Source organism: Mytilus californianus, unplaced genomic scaffold (assembly GCF_021869535.1).
Source record: "Mytilus californianus isolate M0D057914Y unplaced genomic scaffold, xbMytCali1.0.p SCAF_9, whole genome shotgun sequence".
In the NCBI taxonomy this organism is placed as follows: domain Eukaryota; kingdom Metazoa; phylum Mollusca; class Bivalvia; order Mytilida; family Mytilidae; genus Mytilus; species Mytilus californianus.
Window position 1 is genome coordinate 23,612,572 of NW_026262745.1, and position 11,136 is coordinate 23,623,707.

Sequence of the window (11,136 nt, forward strand, 5' to 3'; positions counted from 1 at the left end):
GAGGTACAGATCAAGCAAAGTTGATTAACAAATCTGAACCACTGGTATCTACATCAACACCTTATAAAGATATAAATTTGGAAATCAAGAATTCTTATAAAAAAGATGTTATATTACAGAGAAAAATGGAAGAGGACAAAACCTGTCAAAACAAGAATTCAAGTCTTTTGCAAACATTGCAACAATGTGGATCTTTTGAACATTTGCAAATTACTTGTTTGGAATCTATTACAGAAACTTTGCATGGAAAAGATCGGTTTGTTCAAAAAGATAACTTTGCTATTGACAATAGATCCATGAAACTATTCCCAGATGACGTCTGCACCGACAAAACTCTATTTCCAGTACAGGTCAGAGCTGATGGAAACTGCCTTCCAGCATGCGGAAGTGTTTTTGTTTTTGGAAACGATTCTTATGCCGATGAAATCCGAGCTCATATCATAAAAGAACTATTTCTAAACAAAAAGTTTTATCTGGATAAAAACTACTTGTCAAATGCTTTTGGGACCAATGACCAGAATAAAAACATCTTAAAAAGTTTCGCAATGTATTCTGATGAATACACCCATGGCGTTGTATTGACGGAAAGGTCAATTGAAGATATATATGAGAGAGAAATAATGCAGATAAGAAATTCCAAAACATACATGGGCATATGGCAGATTTTTGCTCTGGCAAGTGTTATTAGAAGGCCAATAGTGTCAGTGTATCCCAAAAAAGGGAATCCTAACGTACGGAAAGATCTTTATCGGAGAATAGAGCCAATGGAAAAAGATTCCGATAAACCGTTGTATATTATGTGGACATCAACTCACCTCGATATGAACAATAACTACTGGGTTCCAAACCACTTTGTGCCCTTATTGGAAAAAAACGAGCCTGTTGAAATCATCCCTGACGCTAAAAATTGTCTTCACAAGTACGTCATTGTAGACTATGAAAGCACACCATATCCAGGGTATGTGGAAGACGTAGATTCTTCAGATGTATATGTGGTATGCATGCAAAGACTTGAAAGAGATATAAAGAAGAATGTCTTTTATTGGCCAAAAGCTGTAAAAGACAAGTGCTGGTACAACTACTCAAGAATATTGGCCATTATTCCAAAGCCAAAGAAAATCAAAGGGTCTTCCAGTAATTATGAAGTGGATCCGGAAATATGGACAAAAACCTTGTCAAGACTACAATATTAATCATTGACAATCGAAAATGTTCTTCATGACTTTTTGTTCAAATCTTGTGTTGTGTTCTTTTAAGAAGTTTTACTTTAAAGTTTGAAAAGATGAAATTAGTTTTGGTTTTTACTCCTATAATGTACTTTCTCTACGATTGTATGACGGAAGGTCGGATTGGTAATTGGTAAGCGTCCATTTACATTTATATGCATATTCAGGGTGAGATTTACATAACGAGATAAAGACCAACATACTGAGCAAAATCGTAAAAGCACTGAACTCACAAAATGACATGTCACTTTATCTTTACCCATTTTTATGACTTCGGGCCAACCAGGTATTGCTCTTACTTCAGGGTAAGCGACGAAACAGGGAATACAATTTATTCAGTTTTTGTTTTTGTATCCCTGGGAAATCCCCAAAAGTTGTTTTTTTATTGATTTGTTTGACCAGAAGTTTTTTGTCTTTACTGTTACTTCCTTGTCTTTCCTGTTACTGCCATTGTTCGTTCCTGTTACCTTCAAAAATGTGTAAAATAATTTTTACTATGAACAAAACTGATCATTTGGCTAAGTTTGTATTTAATACTATTAAAAAGGGACAAACTAGTCGATTTGTGCTGCCCAGTTTACCAAACTTTTTTTTAAGAGCTTTTAGAAAATAAAAAAAATGATGATTTTTCTGAACTATCTGCAGATTTTTTTTTTTTTGGTAATCTTCATAAAGGATAAATGTTAATGGGATGTCAAATGTACACTGTTATATAAGTACGATACATACTTTGATTAGATATATTCTTTTTAAATATCATGTTTTCTGACATTTGAAAAAAGTAACAGGATGGACAAAATCGGACACCATCTGGCACAATATTTAAAAAAAAATCATTTTCAGGTGTCGATAAGATTGCATATTTTGGGAATATGTTCGAAAAGCAATGTGTTTTTAGTTCTTTAAATATAATTTGTAATCAAACCACTTTACTTTTTTAAAAGTTCCAATTCGGAATTGTACTTTATTTTGAAATGACTGATATACATGTATGTATATTTTTTTACAGAATATTGCCACTTTGACTCATATTTAGAATATATTATACAAGTGCTCTGTACTAAGGGAAGCAACTGATGCCTATTATTTTAACACAATTACACAGTCATCAAATGATTCACATTACATTATATATATTTGAACTCAATGTGTTATTGATATTTGGAACAATCTATGCAGACAGATCTACATGTAGCATTAGACACTTACACAGATTTGAATATACATTTTAACTTTTATAAATTAATTAATAATCCTGCGGACTAGGGGAAACAATTCCTTTTTATGATTTCCTTGTATATTTATATGTAGACGTCACATACCATTCTACTTTTAAATGAGAATTCCGCTTTTTTTACATTAAAAACAGCCACAAATGCAATGACATAAAGAAACATAAGTTGTTTCAACAAATTATAATAACCTCAGATTTCAGAAAGATTAATTTACAATTTATATTTTCTTTGTATGCTTATATGCTTGTATAAATATTGTTAGTGTTTCATAATGTATTGACTTGCAATTGTGGTGTTATATTGTGTATATTGTATCAGGATGCACTTTAAATAAAATATATCTATCTATCTATAAAAAAAAGAACAATCATAGACAGGCGCGTAGCTACGTTTACGTCAAAACGCCCGGGCGTTCACTTGAATTTTGGTAAACAAATATTTTAATCTAAATAAAATAAAAAGAACTGGTTAAAAGCACACCGGCCTTGTAATTCTTTCTTCATAGATGTCGTAGGCTCGACAAAAATGCAAACATCGAATCAGATAATTAATTGCTTTTAAAAACAAAGGGAAAGTAACAGAATTCACGACGCAGAAAATGAACAAATATATAGCGATCATTTTTAATTTCAGTAACCAAGTGGTCGAGAAATACGAAGTACAACGAAACTCTCCAATTGTCTGACGGATCACGAATTGGGTGATTATCTCTGTGTCGTTGACGTCCATCGATACGAGGAACGGATGGCTGAATGTCGTGTTCTGCTGCCATATCTGTTGATCTTGTAATCAAAGACTCCCAAACTGTATCATCACCTCATTGAAAGCCTTTGAACGACAATTTTATCTTCTGTCAAAGCTCAGTCTATCAAATCAATATCGGGTTTCTGTAAATAATTTGTCAAGGCGAGTGTTGAGCTTAATATTTGTTCTGCAACAACATGACTTATGATAAATTCGAATCGAAGAATGCATTTATACTCCGTGTTGCTTTGTCATCATTGTCGACTTTCAGGGAATTCAGGACAGAGACAACAATGTACTGCAAATGCTGTTCGAAATGTAAACAGAGATCTGCACGGCTTGACCAAAGAGTCTCACACAGCGTTCTTAACTTTGTTCGGCGTTCTAAATGTTCTTGACCATTTTCATTTTCGGAGAGTTCTTCTGTGAAAGCAGTCAAACTTTTAGCCGAATAATCAAATTTGAGCGCAATTTCCTGTACAGTTGACATCATATTTCCTACACAAAGTTCTTTCTTTTTTTATTTTTAAGGGGTATAAAACTGGTAAATTTATGTAAAGACACGTGCCTAGTCGAGCCTTAGGTAGCTACGCCGCTGCAGTATGTGGTTAAAGTTTTTTAAATATCAATAAATTTGTATCTTTATGAAATTTACAGAAGTTGGACAGAAGCTTTCATGATCAGAGCATAATGATGAAAATATATTTTCAATATCCCGTATTTTATCTACTGATAAAAAGAATTGCTTTTTGCAGTTAACAAGTATAGATACAGTCTGGGGATAAAATTGGTTACAAATCATTACTTTGTCAAACCATCATCGAATTTTATGAAATTTTGGCAGAAGCTTTTTTGTGATTAATATCTGGAGGAAATTTTTGATAGTATATTTTTTACATTTTTAGTATCATACTGACAGACGGACTTATCTTTTCGCAATAAACAGACGGTCTGGGATTGGTTTTTTTTACATGATAAATTTGTAAACCTTCATAGATTTCATAAAACTTGGACAGAAACTAATATTCCTGATCAAGAAAAATATCTAAAGACAATGTTTGATTTTTTTTAAATCCTGTAATGGACTGATAAATGAATTCACTTGCAGAAAGCAATCCCATGCGAGAACCAGGGTTCCACGAACCCTTTGCGAATTTTCATATTACATCTGAACATCTATGAACATTAATTATATATTTGATGCCCATTAACGAAATTTACACAAGATAAGGATTTTTTTGTTGATTGATTGCTTTACCCACGACTCCTTTTAAACATATTGTACAGTGACTGGTTTGGACATTTTCTCTAAAACCATTGACATTTAGATTCCAAATCAACACGTTAAATAGATAAAACATAAAAAAAATAAACAAATTAGACCCTAAAGTATGTTACGGGTTATGTTCTTCTCATATATTTTATGACGGTATAATACTAAACCCCTAACAGGAGGGATTGTGCCTGATATTCATATGATGAAGACATAATCTTTCAATCAGTTTAATTGAGGTCTGGAGCTGGCATGTCAGTAACTGCTAGTAGTCTGTTGTTATTTATGTATTATTGTCATTTTGTTTATTTTCTGTTGTTTCCTATTCTGACATCGGACTCGGACTTCTCTTATACTGAGTTTTACTGTGCGTACTGTTGTGCGTTTGTTTTACTACATTGGCTAGAGGTATAGGGGGAGGGTTGAGATCTCAAAAAACATGTTTAACCCCGCCGCATTTTTGCGCCTGTCCCAAGTCAGGAGCCTCTGGCCTTTGTTAGTCTTGTATTATTTTTAATTTTAGTTTCCTGTGTATAATTTGGAGTTTAGTATGACGTCCATTATCACTGAACTAGTATACATATTTGTTTAGGGGCCAGCTGAAGGACGCCTCCGGGTGCGGGAGTTACTCGCTGCATTGAAGACCCATTGGTGGCCTTCGGCTGTTGTCTGCTCTATGGTCGGGTCGTTGTCTCTTTGACACATTCCCCATTTCCATTCTCAATTTTATTGTTAATGATATTTTAATGACGGAGATGGTATCTCATTCTCGATAACTCGTTAGCCTCCAAGGGCTTCGCCCCATCGAACCCACTACCAGGAGGTACTATGACCTGGACCCGCTGAGGCCCTCAGACCCCTCGTAGAGGTTCGGGTGTACACTTAAAACTGGTCTTGCTACGCCACTGATAGACACTGACTTGGGAGAAGCACACGGAAATGGACATGTGGCGGGCTGGAAGTATTTTTTTTTTTTTATATTTCTCTACCCTCCTCCGCCAAAGTTTCTTTTTAATCTTGATCAGCTGGAAAACGAAAGATACACAGAAGAAAGTTATACAATTATATAATGAAAATCAATACAGGAAACACGCAATGCTATATGATACCGATATGACATACAACAAAAATACAAAGTACAAAGTTAACACAATATTAATAGATACACAGAAGAAAGTTATACAATTATAATGAAAATCAATACAGGAAACGCGCCTTGCTATATGATACCGATATGACAGACAACAAATATACAAAGTACAAAGTTAAAACTAAATGTTAATACAAGGAAATGCGTTGCTATATGTGATATCGGTATAACAGACAACAAAATACAAAGTAAAAGTACAAAATCAAAAACAAATATCGTAGAATGCTCATAGTTTAGGAAAACATGCTCAAAGAACTTACATACTTTTCTGTTATGATAATATCATAGTCTACAGGTGTCCGACCACCAATTCAAAACCCCTATCTAATCAACCATATCTTGTTTCAATTTTCACAGCTTTCTAAATCTTTTAACTAAAGTTTAAGTTCATACAAATCAGGTACTAGTATTATCCTTAATTATGCATGCATCACATTTTTATACGCCAATTGTCAACAAATTAACAAAAAACTAGATGTACTACTTAAAATAATGTCTGGTGTTTATTTCGTACAGAAATGTTATGAGCAGTACTAGTGCTGGTTGACAGCATCTTGTTCAATATAAAAAAAAAATTAAAAAAACATTGTAGTTTTATTTTAAACTATAAAAATCAGCGAATTGGTATTTAGCTTACAAAATACCAGACTCATGACTAAATGACAACAGTATAATTATAAATTTTATCAATAAAACAATTATGATAACAAAGTTTATGTTAATGTTTAAGGAGTCAACGGAACGTGTTATTCACGGAAATGACAATTAACAACAGAAGATGAATAATCGTTACACTTTCCATGGACATATTAAATGGCCATAGGTGGCACACTAAGTGGTCTTCTAAGAGTATTCAGCACTGCTTGCCAAAACAAAGCTTCCCCTATGCCTTTCTTGTAGCGTAGGTACGGCGTTGTATGCAACAAGGACCGTATACCACTGGTCATATGATATGCATCAATCGCCTTCAGCATGATTAGAACACATGCATCTTTTCCTTGTCGACGTCTTCTTTCTTGAACATAATCACATTCCCATTGGCACCAATCGCTTCTAGCAAAATCGTTACTCATTATAATCACAACTTTCCATGATTTGTTCATATACTTGTCTATGTTTTCTGTGATTGGGACTCCCGGATCAAATTCACGATGATGAACACATAATTTAATACTTTCATTTTCCAGTCGTGTGATGAACTCACTATGAACCCATTCCCTATCAGCATCGCAGTACACTACAAACGCATGGAATTCAAAATCATCACTATTGTTAAGACGTAAATATCCCTGTTTTCGAAGTCTACGCAATCGCATAATATAGCAATAGTTCCTTATATAGGTATGACCCTTGTAAGCTAATAATATTACAATTATCACCAAAAATGCAAATGAAGACAAAATTATTGCGATTACTATAAACGGATCAGATTGTTCGCAACTCTCTTGGGTTGGATTGTATTTAATAACTAATCGACCTCGCATTTCAGCAGGAAAATTACACGTGTACGCTCGTGGAAAAGCTGAGGACAAGTCTACTTTTGTTGTTCGAATCCAGTTTCTGAACCACATGAGGTCACATGTACAAGTAAATGGATTCTTTGCAAGGTCCAATTTTTCTAGTTGGTGCAAAATGTTTTCAGGTAAAGATGATTTGTTCAGTGCATGTATCAAATTATTTCTTAAGTTTATATACTTTATGCTACGCATACTAGCAAAAGTGTCTGGCGCCCAAGAATTTATGAAATTTCCTTCAAGATTTATTTTCTCTAAGGATGTCAAATTTCTAAAAAAGTTAGGATGAAGTTCTTTCAAACCTACCGCTTGTAAAATCAAATATTTCAGCTCATCCAAATGACCAAACATCAGAACTAGTGTAGTTTTGTCAGACGGCAGGTAGTTATTCGTTAAATCTAAAAGTTGTAATGACGGCGAGTGTTTAAATATATGTTCTGCATTAAACCTAGCGTTCTTGTTATTGGTCTTGTCAAATCGAAAATTGTTGTATCCAAAATATACACTGATCAACGACGTGCTGTTAAAAGCGGTAGGCTCTATTGTTTTCAGCTGATAATTAAACTGAAAGAAAACATATCTTATTTGTGGTAGTTGTGAAAAGGTATTATTCCTTAAAACCGTTAATCTATTGGCATCTAGACTTATGCTTTGCAATGCTGGCAAACACTTGAAACATGTTGGATATAAATAAGATATAGCATTGCCATCCAAAATCAGACTTCGAAGCTTCGGAACTTTGCTTTTGTTCATTTTATCACAAAAAGTTGGAATACGAACGATATCATTCCTTGAGAGATCAATTCTTTTAGCCAATAATTTTAAATTATCATCCAGAATTAAATATATGATATTATTTTTTGATAGGTTGATCTTTTTTAAGTTTTTTAAATCAGTATACCAATTAGGGAACACGAATTCAGTCAGCTGATTTTTTTCCAGCGATATGGATGTCACTTTTCGCAGACTGATTGCCTCAAAAACATCAAAAGGAAATAGTTTCCAATAGTTTCCGTATAAATTAATGTTCTTGAGACGCGTTGTATTTACGAAATTCAACGCTTTATTAAGACTAGTTACATTCAAATGTTTTTCCTCTGAAATTGCCAGTGATTTTAAAGAAATAAAATCAACAAAGACGTCCTTTTCAAAATAATCTATAGAATTCCCGATCAATTTGAATATATTGATATTATTTTTGGTAATATTTGATAGAAACCATCTAGAAAATTTGACATTGCTGAAATTGTTACGGATTAATTCAAATTGTTCAACAAATTTCGGGACATGTGGAACATAGTCAAGTCCTGTGCAGGTCGCGTTTTTCTGTTTCTTGTTACACGTGCAGTGTGATTTGAAACAATATTCATCTGTTGTGTTAAAACGTGTATTCACTGTTTGCAGACCCAATCCAAACAAACACATCAAATGAATTTGCTTCATGATCACGTGTTCTCCGATAACAATCTGTAAGCAAACATGGTCATATATATATATATATCTGTAGCAATTGAAATCTAAAGTATGTTAAGCAGTGGCGATAATTTCAAAAATAAAAGAAATTTTACAAAGAAATAAGAAAATCACACACAAATAATCGTATAATTCACTAGATACCAATTGTGATTCACACAGCACTTGTTCATGTATTTGGAATAACTGGACAAAATGTTTTTTGAAATGAGTAATTGATGAAAGTGCCATGAAAGAACTGGCCTATGCGTACGCGTATGGTATTTGTGATTTTATGAAATTTTGTATGCTTTTAGGACTAGTTAAAGTGCATTAGAAAATTAGTAAAAATGTAGCATTTTTACAGTTATTTCCAGAGATATAAGATCACACTTTTTGTATTGATATATACTTGAAAAGAATTAATGCACGTAAAACTACGATAAATATTCTTTAATTTCACTTTCAAATTGCAACTTTTCTAAGAAAAATATCTTAAAAATCTTGTTTAAAACTTACATGGTTTCGAATATTTTCGTTTTAATGATGCTAAAATTATAGGGTAATCAAGTTCATTTGTTAGTATAAAATCAATTTGTGTCGATATGTGGACTGAAAAAAGGTCAAAAATGACAAAATTGGCTACACGTGGAGGCGCTTTAAAATCAAAATGATTCATGTTTTTTCCAACATCACTGACACTTAAGTAATTCAGAAAATAAAAGCAAAGCCAGTTACATGTATCATAGAATATAGCATTTTCACATATTTCTAACGTAATTAGGTTATAAAAGGTAAACTGAGATAAAAAGTGATTGATGTTCAATTGGCACCGTCTTACGGTGTTCATATATCCCAGCTCGTTCGCTACGACCGTGTCTGTACTGACGTTTCGGATTTCAATGATTAACCCCGCCACATTCTGTATATCACTGTCAAAGTCAGAAGCCTGTAATTCAGTGGTTGTCGTTTGTTGCTGTATATTATATTTTACTTTTGTTTAATGTTTTGTACATAAATCAGGCCGTATTTTTTTTCATTTCAATTGTTCAACAGTTATCATTTCGGGGCGTTTTATAGCTTGTTATGCGGTATGGGTTTTGCTCATTGAAGAAGGCCATACGCGTGCCTATAGTTGTTACGTTTTTGGCCTCTGGTGGAGAGTTGTCTCATCTTCTTATTGTTATACTGATGATGCCGGCATTAATACATGTGCAAAATAAATTGTGTAAACATTTATATATTGTCTTCAAGTGAAAATTCTCAGAACTTATTTATCTTATATTTCTCTATTTAGATTCATATTCCTGAAACTGTGCAGTTATCAATATAACACAGTTAATCAGTAGAATCGACAACAGAAGTTTGTTTTTTGTTTGTTTAAATAACTCTAAGTAAAAAACTAACTGTTCAGTGATATTTAGTGTCGAAACTTTTGCCAGCTGTATACTTGGTCCCGAAAAAAATATATCAAATTGAATTAACATATAATAAAAACCCCAATAAGGATCAACTGATTTTGGAGACTGATCTAAGTTAAAGATTTTCCCTAATTTAATTCAAATGTTTGTAATGAGTAGATAAACACCCAAAGGTCTGAATTCAGCCCCTTTTTCCGTAATAAGAACAATGCCAAATTATGAGTATATGTTGAGGTCGAACCTTCTTATCATATTCGAGTTCTGATAATGATAATCAATGGTAACACAATTGATTGATTGTTGGTTGCTTAACGTCCAATGGCACACACTTATTGCTGTGACCACTGGCGGTAAAAATATTCAATAAACATTTTTCATATCAGCGATTCGCCAATCACAGTTTACTGTCTGAATTAAAATATCCAAAACATCACAGAGAAAGTAGAAAATATTTTGATTATATTATAAACAGATTTTATTTTACAAATAATTATGTTAAAGGACTGTATTTTTTTTTATTAATACCAAGCTAAAAATTGAAAATACGTACGGTTGGTTCTTTATACAACTTTCCTCTGTTTATCTTCCATACACTGATGCGAAAATTGTTTTGAAGAATTTACAAACTTTATATACGTTTGTAAATAAGCCAACAGGAAATAAATTCATGAAAAAAGAAATACTTCCTCGTCTAAAGTGATAAAAAAATTGTTTTAAAATAAAACACTTATTGTGTCTTTGTGAAAGATAGAAAAACGATCGATTTTTCCCCCATTTCCTTGTCATTAGATCTACAGATTTACTGTAACATGGTAATATCAAAGTTCTAAAATTCAAAGTTCAAAAAATATTAAGATTATTCGTATCACTCGGGTGTTTCCACCACCAAGAATATACGGCCTAATTTAGATTTGGCACATAAGTTTGGATTGTTTGGTTTTCAATATTATATTCATCTACATCATTGATTTGACCATTCAAATATCACAGTTTTGTTTCTAGAGCCACTATTGGAATCTAATTTTCTTAAATAAAATTAAGATAAATTAAATCATTCAATCTAATTAAGCTATAGAACTCGGGTTTCGCTCCTTTCACTACAGCATCTACATGTAGTGTAA

The 11,136-nt window shown here is 32.9% G+C and overlaps 1 protein-coding gene across 1 annotated transcript; it reads right to left on the reverse strand.

Annotated features, from left to right (window-relative positions):
- Positions 1 to 5,528: 5,528 nt before the first annotated feature.
- Positions 5,529 to 10,619, reverse strand: LOC127714441 (toll-like receptor 13). Its single transcript, XM_052220496.1, has 2 exons — positions 10,566 to 10,619; positions 5,529 to 7,706 (listed from the first exon to the last, which is right to left on the reverse strand). The coding sequence occupies exon 2, from the start codon at positions 7,491 to 7,493 to the stop codon at positions 6,438 to 6,440; it is 1,056 nt and encodes a 351-aa protein (XP_052076456.1). The 5' UTR covers positions 7,494 to 7,706; positions 10,566 to 10,619; the 3' UTR covers positions 5,529 to 6,437.
- Positions 10,620 to 11,136: the final 517 nt, after the last annotated feature.

What these genes read in the sequence shown, in the direction of transcription:
- LOC127714441 (XM_052220496.1), bottom strand. Translation starts at nt 7,493, where the DNA reads ATGTTTGGTCATTTGGATGAGCTGAAATATTTGATTTTACAAGCGGTA.